The 20,643-nt window shown below is 40.6% G+C and overlaps 1 protein-coding gene across 4 annotated transcripts; it reads right to left on the bottom strand.

Moving 5' to 3' along the window:
* Positions 1-1,005: 1,005 nt before the first annotated feature.
* unk (unkempt family zinc finger) lies at positions 1,006-17,953 on the bottom strand. Of its 4 annotated transcripts, NM_001032343.1 has the most exon segments (19): positions 1,006-2,126; positions 2,167-3,435; positions 4,128-4,398; positions 5,130-5,311; positions 6,967-7,155; positions 7,527-7,628; positions 8,043-8,217; positions 8,857-8,922; positions 9,085-9,270; positions 9,472-9,519; positions 10,277-10,419; positions 11,240-11,324; positions 11,414-11,531; positions 12,137-12,272; positions 12,677-12,807; positions 13,011-13,187; positions 14,743-14,952; positions 15,452-15,523; positions 17,651-17,778. In NM_001032343.1, coding segments are annotated over 18 exon segments (2,433 nt in total). In that variant the 5' UTR covers positions 17,758-17,778; the 3' UTR covers positions 1,006-2,126; positions 2,167-3,400.
* Between the last annotated feature and the right edge of the window lie 2,690 nt (positions 17,954-20,643).

Genomic DNA, 20,643 nt, shown 5'->3' with positions numbered 1-20,643 from the left:
ACATTAGAACTGCTTTCAGCTAACCTATTGTTTCTCCTACTCCCATGTAACTGGAGGAGTCCCAAGCCGGACTTGGATTTCTTACTATTCAGTGCTATTCTGATACCTACTGGGAGCTGCTATCTTGCTCCCTTCCCATTGTTCTGCTGATCGGCTGCTGGGGGTGAGGGGGGATATCACTCCAACTTGCAGCGCAGCAGTAAAGTGTGCCTGAGTCTGAGCTTTCAGAAGGAGCCAGCGCTACACATTATAACTGCTTTCAGGTGACCTATTGTTTCTCCTACTCCCATGTAACTGGAGAAGTCCCAAACCAGACTTGGATTTCTTATTTTTGAGTGCTATTCTGATACCTACTGGGAGTTGCTATTTTGCTCCCTTCCCTTTGTGTTTTTGAAAAACAGATTACAATGTAGGATTCAGCTGGAGAAGCTCTATTAGCTGGTGTGTTTTGAAAAAAACAGTATTCCTTTAAGGGGCAGGGTTAACATTCAACTTCTCCCTAAGACCAGCCCTGTTTTTTTTACTAAGGAGGGAGGGTTAAGGGGTACAGGACAATTTTGTCCCCATTAGAGCACTATGTGCTAAGCCATGAGTCTGATACAAATACATAGGAGCAAGTGAGTCCTGTACTGAGCACCTACGGGCTGGTACGGTTCAATGGAAAAATGGATATCCAGTTTGGGTCCAGGATGTAAGCACTGCCCATTGCAGAGCACAGTACCTGTCATTTGTGTTCTGTGGCTGGGATCCCTTAGTTTTTCATTGGTGGAATAGTGTTCCCCAAAACCCACCTCCTCAGGAAGCATTTCAGGTTCAGAACTAGGCCAATCCTAGCCCAGAATAAGAAGGGGTGGGTTAAGATGAACCCACCCATTACTAGTACTCCAATCTTGTTTTTCGACTCTTGACTCTTGGCCCCATGATAACTGAAGGATGTGTATTAAACATTACAATTGCACAACCTCTTACAAACGTTCGCGGCACACACATGGACAGAGACTTGTAGAGAAGGAAAAACAGAGACATTTAAAACAGGTAAACGGTGCAGAGTGCCACCCTTAAGTCAACAGAATATATACAATATTTTATAAAATGACCTAATTGAAATAATAATAATAAAAAAAAAATCTAACAATTTATCACATTTGTTTGCGACTCATAGTTACTCACGCAAGTAGACAAAACAATCTGAAAGTGTAAAAGAATTACTAACGATACTGGATAGGAAAAAAAAAAGTTACGTTTGGGATTTATTTTACTGTATATTGCATGTATTGAACTAACTGATGCCATCATGTAGCTGTAGCTACTGCAGCTCTCTATTTAAAAAAAAAAAAAAAAAAGAGATAACTGACCTGTCCCTCAGGCAACTCTAATGCTTATTTGGTAGGGATGCAGCAAATTTAGGGGAATACCAAATGTGAGCCAAATACCCCCAAAACCGCATCATCTTTTTCATCTTTGTTTGTTCAGTGCTTTAATATAATATGATTTTAAATGTACACGGCTTAAAACTGTAGCCCATTTCTATACTTTACTACTGCCCACTGGCAGATGGGAGAGTGCCATAGTCCTACCTAGCACCAGCAGTTGGGTTGCTACTTGTTTTTTGCTGTGGGAAGACCCTGATACCTAAAATGTCCCTTAGGCAGTTGTATACTAGTAATGTGTAGGTTGACCCGCGGGTTTACCCTTAGGCCAGACGGGTTAGGGTTGAAATTTGTGCGACTCTTTGGGTTTGAGTAATACTGGGGAAGTACAATCTTTTTCTGCTCCAGAAGTTTTCCTGTCTTGGAACCTAAGGCGCGTGCAAAAGTAGCATTCAGAAAAGGAAAAATGCAACTATGGGTTGGGTGCAGGTCCTACAATGGCAACAATTTGCTATTAAGGGTAAAGTCCTGGTTAGAATTGGGTGTGGGTTGAGTTTTTCCTGTCCTGCACATTACTACCATAAATCCCAAAAACTGTATTTCTTTGAATACAGGATATCGGATGCTGGGGACAGCACTCCTGAAGCAATGACTTGGGCTACAATTTATTTCAATAGAGGTTTAGGATAGGGGTGCACCAAATCAATAATTTCTAAATTCAGACTAAACCCTCCTCATAAGATTCAGCCAAATACCCAGGGTTGTCCTGGGCCGGCAGGGCACCGGGGGAAAAAACCCGGCGGGCCCCAACAGCCCAGACCCGATTCCCAGAGCTCCCGATGGCTGCTGTTATCCCTTCCCCGACCAATGTAACTATATTACAAAAGTGCTTGGGGGATGGGATTGGGTGGGCAGTGGGGGGTCCATTGGGGGGGTGCAGGGGCCACTGGGGTGGCAGACCCTGTGGGCCCTGCACCCCCCAGTCTGACCCTACAGATACCTAACCAAATCTGAACCTTAATTTTCATATTGCAGCAACATTAAGGGTATGGTCCAGTAAAGCATTAAGGATTTGGTGCATCACTACTTTTAGTATATGTCAGTACAAACCAACTTTTAATGCATGTGTGGTAATACTTATAAACTTTGGAAACATGAACTGGTTCTGGTCCTGGGAAGGATATAAGAACAGGACTGGCACTCATAATTAATTTCAAAACAGTGAGAATATTGGTTTACAGTAAAGGCTGTTCTTCAGCTCCACATTTATACATCTGAACTGACAACAGGCTATTCTACTGAGGATGGGATTCTGCACTGCGCTTATTCCCTGGTAATTATGTAAAACACTAAATGGCAGATGGCATCAGGCCACAGAGATGGACAATTATAGACATTTGTCCTTTTGCCGATAATGCAGCGAATGTTCCCTCCACAAGCTGAAAATCTACAAAAGTGATTCAAGAAGCAGATATCCTTAATTAAACACTTCAGAGAAACAAAGTTTTGTACTGGTAACCACAAAACAGTCAACCATCCAGAGTACTGTAACTCGGTAGAGTTTGTCAAGAAAGTGAGTAAAAGATTAGCTTGCTTTCTGCAAAACGGTGACACAAAAGTGGTCCCATTAATTGATATAATTGTAATACAAATCTGATTTATACCCCACACAGGACTAAATATGATTTTCAGCCATTTCACTCGTAAGAGGTTGAGCATATGGTTTCAGTTCAGTCTCTCCCCCCACAGAAAAATTCAGAGGCTTAGGGGTACCTTCCATGGGAATGAAAAAAAAATGTTCCTTTGTTTAAAAGTGCTCAGTTTCACTAGGATTTCATTGTATGAATATATATATTTATAAAAGTATATAAAAAAATTAAGAGTTTGGAAGTGCCTGTATCCAGGCAGCCAAGGGTCACGGCTGCAAGACAGGAGTAATATTCGTCTGGCAATCTTCTTCCTCACCCTCGCACATTTCACATAGCACCGAGTGTTGGCACTGAAGCATTGTCCTGTTTTGGTCCTGACATTTAGGACATCTTGTTGATTTGAGCTGGTAAACTGCCTGCAAAAGACAGAGAGCAAGAACTTATAATAAACTGAGAGGTGGAGTTGGCAACAAGAGTTACGAGAGAATCAGAAATGGAAAGGAAAGGGAGATGAACAGCTATAGATAACGTTAGAAGCCGATAAAGGATCCTTTTGTAAATATTAAAAAATGTGGTTTAACAGGATACTAGTTCCCTTTCAGCATTCCAGTTTACTTTTCAGGTTGACCTCTTTAATTATTTCTGTTCATTTGGCTATGAAATATGATTTAAAAAATGAAAAACATTCAGGAGATAGTCTGAATAGAAAGATAAGTAATAAAAGGAGCCAATAGCAATAAAATTGTAGCCTCATAGAGCTATACTTTTTTTTGGCTGCTGGGGTCAGTGACCTCCATTTTAAAGCCAGGAAGGGAAATAATAATAGAAAACTGTACGAGATAAAAAAGTGATGACCAATTAAAAATTTGCTTAGCACAGGGCTTTCTAAAGTGTATCTGTAATTGGTTGGCATAATGTCTATTTCCCTCAGTGGAACATTAGTATTCTTGCATGCTAGGAAAGGAAGGCAGCGAGACATAATAATAAATGGCACATAATAAATCCGACACAGTATTCTACTAATGGAGATAAATGTCTGATGACAACAGAAATTCAGGACAGACCAAGTGCACAAGATAACTGATGGATTGTGTGGTCAAGATCCTACCCCTCTGCCTGACCTTGTCGACTCTTTCCAGGTTGGCATGTAGTTGCTTCTGGATTGTGAAGAGGGTGGCAAGGGGAAGACCCTCCAGCTCAGACATAGAGCCATACATCTTTGAGTCTTGCCCTCCTGGAACCCTCTCCAGCTCTTCCTGAAGCTTCTTTAGCTGCAGTTCCAGAGCATCCCTCTGCTCCCGGGCTAATTCACATTCCATGCTGGCAGCAGTTGCTCGCTCATTGGCTTCTTCTGCTTCCTTCTTCCAGGCATCACAAGCCTTAGCAAATGAAAAAGTCATTATGTGAACATCAAAGAGATACTGAGCACCCTATGTATGTTTTTTGTTATGAAGCAATCACACAGGAAAAAGGGAGAACTGGTACCTTGTTTCAGCAGAGCTTATTTTCTGATAATAAAACAATCTTCAAAAAATGTAGGGAGCGATTTATTGTCAAGAACATATCAAGGATTGCTCTAGTGGATTTTACAGAGAAAGGGGCTGCTTAAAGGGATACTGTCATGATTTTTATGGGGTACTTTTTATTTCTAAATTACACTGTTTACATAGCAAATAATTCACTCTATCATTTAAAATGTTATTCTTGAACCAACAAATGTATTTTTATAGTTGTAACATTGGTGTGTAGGCGCCATCTCAGTGCAGAAAAAAAAGGATTTTCCAGATGTCGGGCCTTGCCTGAGAACAGAGCATAGCTGGAGTAGGATCACTGGTTCTCTGTTCGTCAAGGAGGTATAAAACAAGGGGAGACCAGTTGGTATACAATAATTATCCTAGGACTGTGGTACACGTAGAGATTAGTAGAGATTAATCTCCCCTAAATGCCATCCCACCAGCAAGAATGTAAATCGCCGGTGGGATGGCATACGCGGCGCCGCAAAATCGCGGAAGTTTCCTCTCAAGGGTGAAGCAGCTTCAGAGCTACTTGATATCTAAAAAAGTTTCTGATGTGTCAATATGGTCCCAGATAATATTTGCCTTCTCAGTACCTGCTTAGCTTGCTTCCACGAGTCTTCCCATTGTTTAATAGTGCTGCTGGCCTCCTCTAACTCATGTCGCAACCTGATGAGCTCAGCTCCCCCTGGGCCCGACAGAAAACCTGGGGAAGTTCCTGGGGAGTAGCTCCCTGATACAAAGTGCTCCCAAATGCTGTTATTCATGCCATTCAGTCCTGCAAGGAGAGTGGAGTAAAAACCAATGAATGCATATTTTTCACAATTAGCTATTATTTAGAAAAAGCTAATCAAAATAAATGACTGTTCTGTAAATGATTAATCCAGATGCTGTATGTCTATGACAAGGGAAGATGTGAAAGACAGCAAACTGGCTTTTTTGGACTGTGCTATAGTTATCAAAGAGGGGAGGGACCTGGATATTGAAGTATACAGGAAACCCACCCACACAGACCAGTACTTGCTGTTTGATTCCCACCACCCTTTGGAACATAAACTGGGTGTAATTAGGACTCTACATCATCGGGCTGAAACTGTGGCATCCAATGCAGAGGCCAAGGAGAAAGAATATAAACATCTAAAAGGAGCTCTGAAAACTTGTGGGTACCCAGACTGGGCCTTCATCAAAACCAAATCAAAGACCAACAGAAAGACCAGACCTACAAACAGAAGGGAGGAACACAGCAGGCGAAACAACATAGTCATTCCATATGTTGCTGGAACATCAGAAAAACTTAGGAGAATTTTCAACAAACATCGCATTCCTGTGTTTTTCAAACCCAGCAACACCCTGAGACAGAAGCTGGTGCACCCGAAAGACCCAACACCCAAGCACATGAAAAGTAATGTGGTCTATGCTGTCCAGTGTAGTGAAGAGTGCTCAGACTTATACATTGGGGAGACAAAACAACCTCTCTGTAAGAGAATGGCCCAACATAGGCGGGCAAACTCCTCAGGACAAGACTCAGCGGTCTATCTACACCTCAAAGAAAAAGGTCACTCTTTTGAGGACAGTAACGTGCATATTTTGGACCGAGAGGACAGATGGTTTGAAAGAGGTGTGAAAGAGGCCATTTATGCCAACCTGGAAAAACCATCCCTGAACAGAGGAGGGGGCCTGAGACACCGCTTGTCACCAACATACAATGGCGCGTTGACATCCTTACCCCGGCAGTTTCACAACAGTTCACACTTCCAGTCATGTACTTTGAAGGATTAACACCTTCATCAATGAGAATCTTGGTACCATTGTGATTGGATCATACCTTCTTACACCTGTCAGTTTCAGCTAACACCTAACTGAACAAGTTCAATGGAACCATTGTGATTGGATGTCTGTGACTCTACTACCATCAAGAGTTTAAATACCGGGGAATTCCCTACCAGTCATTTGAACTGAAGTAGCCACTCGGATGAGTGGTGAAACGTTTTCAAGAAAAACTCAGAAAAGTCCAGTTGTTTTAGACTTAATTCTACTAGATACAGATGCTGTATGTTTTATATCTGCAAATTGCTTGCTCTTTCTTTCATTTTTTTCTTTTAAAAAGGGATAATCACAACCATGGATAATTGTGAAAAATCAAACCTGTAACTGTCCAAAAAAAAAATTCCAGGCTGCCGTTAATGCAAGTAACCAGCATAGGAAGATCCTGCTCCACCATGCTGTTTTACATTACCTTTACTGGAAACTTGACAATCTCAAGTTTAGATCAAGCTTCACTACCTATCTTAACAGGTATAAACTTCACTTACTGGGTGATTAATGCTAACCATACTTCCAACAAAAGTTTAACACTAGTACTAGTAGGCGGTATATTGAGTGCCAAAAAACAGTGACAGGAAGACCCTTCCTTCCCAGCATTCCATTACATACCTAATGACCCATGAGTGGCTGATGTACTGAGAAAGGCATTGTCAGATTGGCTGTGTGGTCCCGTAGTCTGGTGTAGAAAATGAGAGGAAAGGCTGACAGGCGGTGATGGGGAGGTGGAATGGAATGAGGCTGAACTTCCTAATGACCCAGGGATATTAACCGGAGCAGAGCTTTGCATCAGGCTTCCCCCTATAAAAAAAGCAGAACAGATATAGGATGACATAAAATACGTTGTTGACAGGTACACAAGAGAAATGGGAGGGCTGAATAAAATAAACACACTGAAGATCCCACTACTGGATACACTGATGTCAGAAACAAACATTTGGTGCTAAACGTTTCCCCAAGGCACCAAACTTGATTCATAGAGACTAACATATACCGGTCAGACTTACATAGGGCTTTTAAGTGTACTTAATTCTAACATCCTAACAGAGGGTTACTATTCCAGAATAATCACTGGCAAGCAAACATAGCTCTTCTGATTAATAGGAGAGGCTGATTTGCTTGTGGAAATCTTTTTTTCTATAAGCCTCTTTGCTATATGTGTCTATTATTACCAATCATGATGCCTCCTGCAGCAGGAACTGAGCTGCTGTCAAATGTTTTCTCCAGCGCTGCCACTCCAAACTCATTGAGATCCAGGTCATCTAGAGCAGATTCTGAGAGGGTAAATGTAGCATAAAGATTATAATATATCCGAATTGAGATTCATAGAGTACACTAAGACTCAAACAGCCCTGCATAGATCTAACAAAATGTGCTGGCCTAGCAGCTAACAGCAGCCCCTCTTATATTTAACACAATATGAAGACTGTTACAATTGCACTAAACTATTATCAGTAGCTTGGCAATAATGATGTTGCTACAAGTATATTTCCCTATGAAGCATTCAACTCTTTGCTCTGCTAGTTAGCATAAACAGGTCAGCTACTTTCTTTATAATTATACAAAGAATACTAATCTGGACAGTGCTGCTGTATGTTATTGATTTTTTAACGTTTGTTTATACTGTAAATCCCTTTAGGTTTTTTGATGCCAACATTAACAAATGTACATGTCCTGTATACACATACCTATGACAGACTCCACTGTGTCACTGGTTGGATAAAAAGGAAGTGCATTGGCGTTCATACCAGGGGTACCACTGATGGCAGCTGGACTGGGTGGAGTGGCAGCTAGACTGGAGGTGATACTTGAGGAGATGCTGGAGGTGAGTGGGCTCCCCATGGGTAACATACCCAGTACTTCCTATATCAGATAACAGAGAGTGATAGTAGTATGACAGCAGTGGTTGTAGTAACAACTGTAAATATTTGCTGCAGCATCAGGCTACAAGGCTTTTCATAGGACACCATACTGACTATATAAAATAATTACATGAAATTACACTAAATGCTTAAAAAAAATGTAATCTGTAATATAAAACTAAACTTTTGCTAAACATTATGTCTTAATTATCGATTTCATACACCTCCAATATTACTTCTACACCAAAAGGAATGTTGCATGCATTAATAAAGTAATTTCATTGAAAGGGAATTCATGTACATAACAGCTGAGAGAGTTAGGGTATCCATGCATAAAAAGATCCACTAATCTGGCAAAGTCATCACATAAGTGGATCATTGGATGATTTGATCACCCAAGTTGCAGGTGATCCCAGTGCAAGTGACTGGAATAAATCAAAAGAATTCAAGTACTGTATAAGCTTATTTCTATAACACCAAATAGGATTTACTATTCTACACAGTTAACAGTTATAAAACAGGAGGAAACTGCAGATCCACAAGGGAATCCATGCCATGGAAAAATCAACAGCTTACAAAACTCATATATAAGGATACAGAAGCAATAAATACAAGAGTACATAATCTTCCCCATGCTTACCTGTTTAGACTGCAGAAGAGGCTGCTCCGGGTTTCTATGTTCCAAAGAGTGTGTTTTTAACTTTGCCTGCATAATTAACAAACAATGAACTGTTAAGACAGAGCACCAAAACATTCCACTGGAAACAGCTGAGCTCTGGAAACAACCAGGCGATATAAAAACACCAGCAGAGCTTTTCACAGTTCACAGTGATCCAACAGTTATACAATAAATGTAATAATGAATTACCTGGCTTTTAAAGCTTTTGAGGTAATCTGCCCCTACAGAGTCCTCACGCTCACAACCTGGAGCTTTCTTGTAGCTGCCAGGTAGGTCTGTGTGAAAACCTAAATTATCTAAACTGTGAGGTTTGCCTAGCGAGCCAGGCGGAGACCCACAGGGATTGGTTGGGCTTCCTAGGCTGGCACAGAGCATCTGAAAAGGAAAGAGAGAATGAAAGTCAAGACATTTTATTAACCGACCTTATCACTGTAAATTTGAATGTTTTTTGTTTATTTGAGGAAATGAAAGTTCCGTGACACACAAACCAGAGAGATACTGTTTCATTAATTTCAGTTCATTAAAAAATTAAGTATGAGAATTTTAATGGCCAATCAAATAGAAAGGATAACTTACTGTGGCTGATGTTGGGCTAGTGGGGAGGTGGCTCATCTTCCCCCATACCTGCAAAAATGTAACACAACACAAAAAGGAGTTGTTTTTCAGCAGGGGGTGTCTACCTTAAACTTTCTAAACTATTAATTATAAGTTAACATATTAACACATAGGAATTTACAAAAGAGTTTTAATGTTAGGTTCCAGATTAAAGAACATGACAATAGAGAAAATGTCCTGTGTGCATATGCTATTATAAAAAGTATGATGCCTATTTTGTGGCACTCTGAGCCTCCTGCATACACTGTGCCCTTGGCAAAAGTCACGCCAGCCCACTCTGGTGAACCTGATCTCAATAGCTAAGATATATATTCCCAAACTGTGGGCCACCCCAAGAAGGGCATAACACAGAGGATGTGAAGAATTAGCCTAAAGTGCATCCAGGTGATATTTTGAATGATTGTTGGTTTTCTATCATAGGAATTCTTGGAACTGTAACAATGTTTTTAATTACCTGTAACCCTGTTATAAGGTGAGGTGGGCTCTGAACAAATTCTTATCAGCCAACGTAAGCCTACAACCTAAGCCTAAAACGTAAAAAGTCTGAAAACTACCGCCTTAATACTTAAACCTCTGGAAACAACCAACCCCTCCGTAAAAGTTTAATTCTTTATTTATATAATACAGAATGGAATGTTACTGACTGGTGGGGAAATATACCCCACTATGGATCACACAACCTTTGTACTATGCCTGTACTGTAAGAAATGTTGAAAGTCACAGACAATGTTGGGGTGACTGAATGTAAACACAGAAAATCACATACATTGCTGAAGTCTGGTGCATGAGGGCTTGAGGGACTGACAGGTACAGAGTCTCCTGCTGCTGATGGCATGTACATAATGGGAGCCGTCTGTGTAGGGCTGGACACCACCGAGGGAGACTGAAGATCATCGCATACTAGAGACTCTGTAGAACAATAAATTGACATTCTTTGACTGATAGCATGTTGACTAACATTCTGATGTTAACATGGGCTTTAAAGGGACAGTAACACCAAAAAATGAAAGTGTATAAAAGTAATTACAATATAATGTAATGCTGCCCTGCACTGGTACAACTGGTGTGTTTACCTTAGAATGACTACTATAGTTTATATAATAAAGCTTCTGTGTAGCCACGGGGGCAGCCATTTACAGGAGAAAAGGCACAGGTTACTTAGCAGATAACAGATAAAACCCCATTATATTCTACAAAGCTTATCTGTTATCTACTATGTGCCTGTGCCTTTTCTCCTTTTTCCCAGCTTCAATGGCTGCCCCCTTGTTGACATAGCAGCTCATTTATATAAACTATAGTAGCGTTTCTGTTGCAAACTTACCAGTTTTACCAGCGCAGGGCAATTGTACATTATATTTTAATTACTTTAAAACACTTTCATTTTTTGGTGTTACTGTTCCTTTAAGCTTTACAAGCAGTTGGAAGCGTTTGCAGTACATGGGCCACACATACCAACATAGCAATTTTCTCTCCAACACATATTCAGATTATAAATATGCTAAACCTCAATGTCTTTTTCCTGAATTATACTGTGAGATATAGGCAAAGAACCCTCAGCTATTTAAGATGAACTCAATGGAAGATAATCATTTGTGGGATTCTGTGGTTTGCCAGATACAAGTAGGAATTACTGGGGAAAATACATTTTATTTCTTTGATGTCATATAAAATTCATCAATCCTGTCCTAACTGTAACCACGGTAGGGTGCAATAATACATAGAAACATACGTTCAACATGAGCAAAAGCGCAGAAAGGCCCTCGTGGGCAGCTCCCAGACTGCTGCATGTCATTGCATTTGGTTGACTTGTAGATCTGTAAAGGAGGGAGGGAAATGTCAAACTTTTTTCGCCCCCACAACCCCTAATATCATAACACAGAGTGGTAGTTACTGATCGATTTACCTCGGGGTGAAACTGTTGTTCTGTCCGTGTGTGGCAATACTGGCATGAATCCCCACTCTCACACTTGCTGGGATCCCCCCACTCATCTCCGTGTTTCACATTAGGACATGGGGAAGACCTAAAACACAATAATAAATTTGACTTACATAACATAGTTATGCTCTATGACAGCCCTCTTCATAGGCACGTGATATACTGATTACTAGGAAATAGCGACAGATGCTAATAACTTGAACTACCTGAAGCACTATGCAAAAATACTGATGGAGCACCAGACACATTCCATCATTCATTTCCCCACTGTATATAAACCGCTTGGTCTGGGGGAAAATAAATTGAATACTGTTATAACATAACTTTTTAGGCCCACTTTCATTCCGGACCTTCCCACCTCAGCAGCAACATCTGCTCCCCCTATTGTTATACCTCTGGACAGACCAATGGTGTAGGTGCACTACCACTGAGTAAGATATGTTGTACACATCATTTCTATTGATACCAAATGTGCTTGGGCTGAGAGTGGCAAAGGGATTTTTTATATTCTAACCTCGGTGCTCAGTTCACTGTATAGGGAAGTTTTCTTTTCCTACAACTCTTTGTAATAGAGTGGGCAGATCCTATGTCTTTGTATAGTGGTAGTCTACAGTGAGTGGTGGAAAAACTTCATCACACATAAGAAATTTCTTATTTTCAAGAGCAAATACATTTTCCAAGTGGCAGCACCTATATTTGTTTTGGCGTGGGCTTCTTCTCCGGTCTTTGCTATTGTGGTAGTAAGGACAGGCATATCCTTGACGGCACAGTCGAGGAGGCTTCTTGCACTGTTCAGTCTTGTAGTGTCCAAGAACATATGTGGTATCTATAAAAAATTGTGATTGGTGGAAAGGCTATTAAGAGGATGTTTTCATTCTAGTATGCCATGCATACTGCAAATTAGGGTAATTTAAAGGCAAATATTCCTTAACAGATATATCCTGCTTCTATTTTCTATTCGTCTAGTTTCTATTTCAAGTCACACTGGTAACACCACAAAAATTACAATAATTCAGGTGAATTTACATACCAGTTATATTTATCTTGTGCATCTAAAAATATATTCTTTGAAGCAGAAGTGGTGTTCATTGTAGTTTACTGCTACTGGCTATATTGTCTGCAGACAACTTAGTTGTTGCCTATTTGTTGTTCACCAAGTTAATTCTTAGGGCCTCCTCACTATGTTAACATCTGGCAAAATTGGTAGGAATCTAAAAATAAGGTTCTTACCCTGCCAGCGTGGTTCCTCTCCTAAAATCTTTTCTATCATGGCATGGCTAGCTGCCATGGCCGTCTGCCCTTCCATACCCCCATCAAGTGTTGGCTGCCCATTCTGCAAAGCTTCCATTGCTTGTAGTTCTCTGAAAAAGGGGTACAGGTAAAGCAACAATAATGGCGATGCAAGAGTAGCGATTCTGAATCCATTACATTGCAAGTTACAAATCATGTATTTCCCTTAAACATGTACATCTCTCAAATAAGTATTCAGTTTCAATACCTCTAGCACATGGAAATGCTGGTTTTTCACAGAGCATGCTACAAAAATAAGGCACAGGTTTCGTACCTGATGTCATACACAGGAGAGCGAAGGTCGTGTGGGCCATGAGCAAAGGCACAATGCTGACCGTTCTTGGTGCAGTGACCCTTAGAATCTGTCTCATGGATACAGATGCCAGTTTTGTAGTAGCGTAGGTGGTACCGCCTTTCTGTATCCCCTGTTGTCCTATGCAGGAAGGGGCATCTGTGCAGAAAGGTAGGGTGACAGGTTAATCTTTGTTTTAGACCCTTCTGCCTTAACTATCCTGCCCCAAAGGTCTACTCACCTGAAGAATCAGTATACAGGTATGGGACTTATTATCCAGAATGCTCGGGACCAGGGGCTTTCTGGATAAGCAATATTTTTGTAATTTGGATCTCCATACCTTAAGTCTACTACAAATAATTTAACCATCAATTAAAACCAAAAGGACTGTGTTGCCCTCAATAAGGATTAATTATATCTGAGTTAGGATGAAGTAGAAGGAAATGAATTATTTTTACAGGGACTAAGGAAATGAAATGTAACTATTTGATTTATATGGAGTCCAAGGGACATGGCCTTCACCTAATTCATAGCTTTCTGGATAATGGGCTTCTGGATAATGGATCCCATACCTGTACCAGGTGACTCCAGCTGAGGAAACATCACCCCATTAGATTCCAAATCAGTGCCCCAGGTAACTCAGTCTAAAGCATTACTCTTTGTCAGCCACATCTGTCTAAATTATCTCAGTCCTGACAACTCAGCCTACAGCGTTTTTCCTAATGAAGTCCACCTCAAGAATTTCTAACCTAGGTATTTCCAGTTAAACATCTTGAGCCTAGTCAACTCCATCAATAAAATGACTATATCAACGTGAAAAATCAATACTATTGCCATAGCCAAGGGTAGGTGATTTTTTTTTTAAAAGTGATTCAAAATTTAATGAAGGGATGAAATTCAGTTTGTGGTTTTTAGGAGGCACAACAAGGAACAATATGTGAATAACAACTCATAAGGTTACATTAAAGGAACAGTAACACCAAAAAATGTAAGTTTATAAAAGTAACTAAAATATAATGTGCTGCTGCCCTGCACTTGTAAAAGTTGTGTGTTTACTTCAGAAAGTCTACTATAATTTATATAAATAAGCTGCTATGTAGCCATGGAGGCAGCCATTCAAAGGAGAAAAGGCACAGGCACTTATCAGATAACAGATAAAGCACTATTGTATTCTACAGAACTTATCTGTTATCTGCTATGTAACCTGTGCCTTTTCTCCTTTTTTCCAGCTTGAATGGCTGCCCCCGTGGCTACACAGCTGCTTATTATATAAATTATAGTAGTGTTACTGTAGCAAACACACCAGTTTTACCAGTGCAGGGCAACAGTGCATTATATTTTTATTACTTTAAAGCGCTTTCATTTTTTGGTGTTACTGTTCCTTTAAAAGATTTCATTTCACTCATGCACCTCTTATGGTGAAGACACACAAAGCTACTAGTAGCAGCTACTTTTTCATGGCTACTAAACGCCAAAAAATACCCTGCCATAGACAATACTGAGAATTGCCTCTGCTAAAACACATGTTGAGACTGTTATCAGTAAATGATCAGCATTGTCTATTTTAGGAGCCACTACAAGCAGCTACTAGTAGCTCCATGTGTCTTCACCCTTACTCATACTACATTTACTCCATAGGTTGATATAACCTTATGAGCACTTGAAAGCTTAGATTTTAACAAACTGACAGTGTTGTGGAGGCAAAGATACTTACTCATCACTATCTGGACATATTCCCGTAGTTTCATCGTACTTGGTACAATAGATATCTGGACTATAGTTAAAGGTCCCATCACGCCTCCTCACTGATCTCCGCCGGCGCTGGTTGACAAAATGCCAATGGAAACAGGTGTAGGGCCGGTGCTGGGTGCACTTATGCTGCACAAACAAGGGACACTGTTCGGTGCGGAACTCTTTTAGGTACCTGTGTTAGAAGAGGGCACACAAGGAAAACGGTATCTACATTAACAGACGTTTTTAAAAGAAGTCACTCTGCAATGCTAATCAGCACCATGGGAATGGGTTGCCCTGTCTTAATGATTTCCACATGAAATTGCATCAGAGCCTGCTCTTGTGGTATTCTTATCATTCCCTTCTTGACAAGAAGACTGCCTCCAAAGTTACACAGCAGATAAACTCTGTAGAATACAATGGGAGTCTGCACAGCATATCTGTTATCAACTGTGTATCCTGTGCTTGAATGGCTGCCCCCATGGCTACAGAGCAGCTTGTTTATATAAACAGTAGTATTTCTGAAGCAAACATGGCACTTTTACCACGGCAGGGCATAAGTACATTATATTGCCATTCTTTTAAAACACTTTCATTTTTAGATGTTACTGTTCCTTTAAAGTTATAGCATAACCTGAAAAAAATCTGGGGGCGAAGAATGCAGGTAATTGAGGCCTAACTGCTGTACTTACAAAGGGAAAGAATGCTCAGTCCTGGTATATGTTGATATCAGTCTACTAGGGGGTATGTGAGTGTATGTATATCTAGGAGAAAGTAAGCAGACAAGTAAAAGTCTGAACATATTACATAAACCAGTACATAATACTCTTTGATTTAATTAAAGCCTTTTCATTAAAAATATATTTTGCTAATTGTATATGCAATTGCTTAATCCCATAATGACACACTGCTCTTTTTTCCCTAATTCGGAAACTTGTTATTCAGAAAGCTCCGAATTATGGAAAGCCCATCTCCCATAGACTCCATTTTAATCAAATAATTCAGAATTTTCAAACTGATTTCCTTTTTCTCTGTAATAATAAAACAGTACCTTGTAATTGATCCCAACTAAGATATAATTACCCCTTATTGGGGGCAGCACAGCCCTATTGGGTTTATTTAATGGTTAAATAATTCCCTTTTCTCTGTAATAATAAAACAGTACCTGTACTTGATCCCAACTAAGATTTAATTACCCCTTATTGGGGGCAGAACAGCCCTATTGGGTTTATTTAATGGTTAAATGATTCCCTTTTCTCTGTAATAATAAAACAGTACCTGTACTTGATCCCAACTAAGATATAATTACCCCTTATTGGGGGCAGAACAGCCCTATTGGGTTTATTTCATGGTTAAATGATTCCCTTTTCTCTGTAATAATAAAACAGTACCTGTACTTGATCCCAAATAAGATATAATTACCCCTTATTGGGGGCAGAAGAGCCCTATTGGGTTTATTTCATGGTTAAATGATTCCCTTTTCTCTGTAATAATAAAACAGTACCTGTACTTGATCCCAACTAAGATATAATTACCCCTTATTGGGGGCAGAACAGCCCTATTGGGTTTATTTCATGGTTAAATGATTCCCTTTTCTCTGTAATAATAAAACAGTACCTTGTAATCGATCCTTACTGAGATATAATTATCCTTATGGGTGGCAAAACAATCATATTGGATTTAATTAATGTTTTATTGATTTTTTTTAGTAGACTTAAGGTATGGAGATCCAAATTACTGAAAGACCCCTTATCCGGAATACCCTTGGTCCCGAGCATTCTGGATAATGGGTCCTATACCTGTACTAAAGTCTGTCGTGTTCCTCTTTCCATTTCTGAGGTACTGTTCTCCCACATAAGTTAAGAGCACACATCAGTGCTAGGTTACATCAGCCTTTGATTGGGCAGAGCCAAGTCTTTCACTCTTACACTTCTCCTAGTTCCAGTTAGGTCTTTTAGACATTTTTTCCTGTCAGGTTCTTAGCATGGGAGCAGAATATCACAAAATGGCGGCTCAAGATAAACCCTGTAATACTCAAATATATATTGTATTAGAAACGTTGGCAGCCCTAACAACAAGAGGGGCTTTGGAACAACCAGCCTGAATAGTACAAATGATGCTTAATGCCAATGAAGGTGCATAACTACTGAGGAAGCAGACCCTGTGATGGCTGCTGGGTCCATATGGTATGGAGGGCCCAGTGAGAGTCTGTGCAACACCTAAGGGCTCTGGCACACGGGGAGATTAGTCGCCCGCGACAAAACTCCCTGTTCGCGGGCGACTAATCTCCCCGAGTTGCCTTCCCCTGCCAGCGAACATGTAAGTCGCCGGTGGGATGGCACACGCGGCGCCGCGTGTGCCATCCCACCGGCGACTTACATGTTCGCCAGTGGGATGGCAGGTGAAGGCAACTCGGGGAGATTAGTCGCCCGCAAAACAGAGAGTTTTGTCGCGGGCGACTAATCTCCCCGTGTGCCAGAGCCCTAAGCGGTAAGCAATATTTATTTAGAAAATGAATTTTTCCCAATCTTTATAAAGGCCCCTGAAATATTCTGCTGTAGGGGGACATATATACACTAGCTAGTAATTGTTTTCCACAATACATGAAGTAACAGCAAATATATAAACCACTCATAACAAATAATGACTCAACATTGATTAGGACAATAATGACACCCCCTTATGAGTCACAGGTGCCAGCAGGCACAGAATTCTCTCACTGTAACTCTACTCAAGTGCAGGCCTCGCACCTTGCTGCCCCTAACCCCGCCCCTTAGATTTCCCGCCCTGACCGGTTCCCGCAGGAACAGCCGCGGGATTCTGCGCGTCATTCACGCTGCCCGCTGACGTCAGTCGTCTTGCGGTGCTTTTTTTTTCCCCCCCTTACGTACGTGTAGTGCTGCGGCTTTTCTGGTTGGGCCTGTAAGCCTCCAGCGGCGCTAACACCCGGAGAAGTGGAGGACGCAGACGGGGAACTAGGGACAGGGCCCTTAGACATTTTTCGGGCCTTCCACTTCCCTCCCCTATATCACTTGCTGAGCGGAACGCGGCGGTAGTGGTGACGAGGGAATGCGCCTGCGCGCCCGCCATGAACCGACGACTAAGTGAAAGCGCTTCCCGGGGAAGCGAGGCATTCTGGGGGTTGTAGTTCCGTTGTGAGGCGTAGTGCGCAGGAGCGGGCGGGGCTTTGACTGTGAAAAGACTACAAGGCCCACAGGGGTACGGGCTTGGGCGACCCGGATAGTGATTGTGACGAGACGTATGCAGGGGAATTTAGTGCTATAGGCTGTGGGGAACGTGTGCTGCGTGAGGCGTTTGTGTTTACTGCCATATTATGGCTCAGGGGATTTCCAACTAAACTTTTTTTTTTTTTACACTTGTAAAAGAACCTTGAATTTACTTTCTACTGTACTGGATTTAAAGCACGTAGTAACTTTAGTTCTAAATATAATTACTAATAAAAGTGTGTTTCGTATACCTATGGGACCTGGGGTTTTCTAGATAAGGGATCTTTGCTAAAAATCATCTAAATATTGGACTGTTCTGCCCCCAATAAGGGGTAATTATATCTTAGTTGGGATCAAGTACAGGTACTGTTTTATTATTACAGAGAAAAGGGAATCATTTAACCATGAAATAAACCCAATAGGGCTGTTCTGCCCCCCAATAAGGGGTAATTATATCTTAGTTGGGATCAAGTACAGGTTCTGTTTTATTATTACAGAGAAAAGGGAATCATTTAACCATTAAATAAACCCAATAGGGCTGTTCTGCCCCAATAAGGGGTAATTATATCTTAGTTGGGATCTAGTACAAGGTACTGTTTTATTATCACAGAGAAAAAGGAAATCATTTTTAAAAATTAGAATTATTTGCTTATAATGGAGTCTATGGGAGATGGCCTTTCCCGAATTCGGAACTTTCTGGATAATGGGTTTCCGGATAAGGGATCCCATACCTGTATAAGTAAATCTAAAGCAACTGGATTTAGCAATTAGATATATCATGGCCTGGCTGAATTAAAAATCTTCATAGTCACTAATAAAAGTAGTATCCCATTATGTTCTTTTATTTTGACTCCATGGTCAGTTCTCGTCCAGTTCAGTGAATTTAGCTGGCTTCAGTTACACTGGTCAGAACCAGAAACACAGAGGATTTAAACAGCTAGATACTGCTTTCAGTAGCCCAATACTAATTGGTATATGACCTCTTGGCCGGGCAGGTTTTGCATGAAAGGCCATACATGGCTATCTTTCTGTGCTTCCAATTCTTGGAACTAGTTTCGCCACCTTTTGCCCGGTGTGGATTTGAACTGATGGCATTTGAGGCCTGAACAGATGTGTATAGGGGTGTGATAACATGAGTGGCAGGGATTACCCAGAATCCCACTGGCAGAGTTTTATTCCAAGTTTCAAATATCTGGTTTCACTTTAGTCTAACAATGTATACTGTTTGTAAAAATGGCCCCTTTATTGGAGCTTCCTATAGATCCTCTTAGGTCCCTGTCTGTTTCAGATGATGGGTGGGTGTGTCCCTGCCAGAAGCACAGCTACTTAGCCAATCACAGCCCTGCAGTCACACACGCAAAAATAGGCTTCAGTTCCTTGAAGGGTCAGCCTAGCTGCTGATTGGTCCCAATCCTACAGTGCAGTGTGTTGAGTGCCGCCGCCCCCTGCAGAGCCTGGGAAAGGAGGCAGCAGGAAGTGGCACAGATGGGTGGGTCTAGGAGGGTTTTTAGAGAAAATTTCAATACATCAGCCCAAAACACTACTTTGTAAAGCACATTCCTCCTATATTTAGATGAGTACAATTCATTGGCACAATATTGTTTTCCACCCAATATGTCCCCTTTAAATTATAACTGCACAGATCATCACACTGCATACTGGATTTCTGCTTATCTGTAAAAGGAAGCTGTAGAACCGACATTATAGCTTTTATTTATTTAGCTTATGATAAAGTGTTTAGACTGCAGTACAGTAAACAATAACATGAATCTTGCCCATTGATTGAGTTAAACATGTCTGAGCAGTACTTAGTTTGAAAATTATTGTTTGGTCATTTGGAACAAGCATTCATGATTCTGCTTATTGCACATTTATAGACAAATAAAGTAAATATATATCTGTGTGTTGTAATGCAATCTTCCTGGGATAGACTGCTACACTCCTTTGCATTACAGTAACACTCACTGGTTTGATAAACATGAATATCTGACTAAACAGATATATATAGAGTACTAAGTTACTATGTTATTATGTTTTTTCATGCTATTTTGTTTTTATTCCGCTTCCCTTTTTCCTTTTTCTTTCACAATCACTAATCTATGGTTATAAAGATATGGCTATGCATAACCCAGACTAACTTTACAGGTATATAGCATATTTTAAGAAACTTGACTGTAGCTTCCAAAGCATAATAAAAGCAACATTGCTGAGGGAAGTGGAGAAAGTAAAGCTAATGGGGCGTGCCCCTGTAAGAAGCATAATGCAAGACCAGACCGGTAACCAAATGTATGATTGTAATGATTTTATATTATATAAATAAAGATGTAACTTTTCTGTAATGGATACAGTTCATGTATGCTATGAAAATTTCTAAAAAATAAAAATATTAAAAAAAAAAACCAGATATATATATAGAGAGAGTATATGTGTATACTTTGCACTACTCATTTGCATTACATTTACACTTGCTGCTTTGGTAAGCATGGGGTGCTGTACAAAAACACTGAGTTTGGAACAACAATTTGCATCTACATTGCCCTTTTGTGAGCAGTCCTGGGATCTTTGTGAAGGTCAATCTCCAAGACAATGGCTGGATAAAACTGACTGCACACACCAGAGATACCAGATTTGTCCTCCCATTTGTATGTATCAGATCA

This window comes from Xenopus tropicalis, chromosome 10 (assembly GCF_000004195.4).
Source record: "Xenopus tropicalis strain Nigerian chromosome 10, UCB_Xtro_10.0, whole genome shotgun sequence".
Lineage (NCBI taxonomy): Eukaryota > Metazoa > Chordata > Amphibia > Anura > Pipidae > Xenopus > Xenopus tropicalis.
The sequence above is the reverse complement of the archived record's forward strand: the minus strand, read 5'-3'. Positions and strand labels throughout refer to the sequence as shown.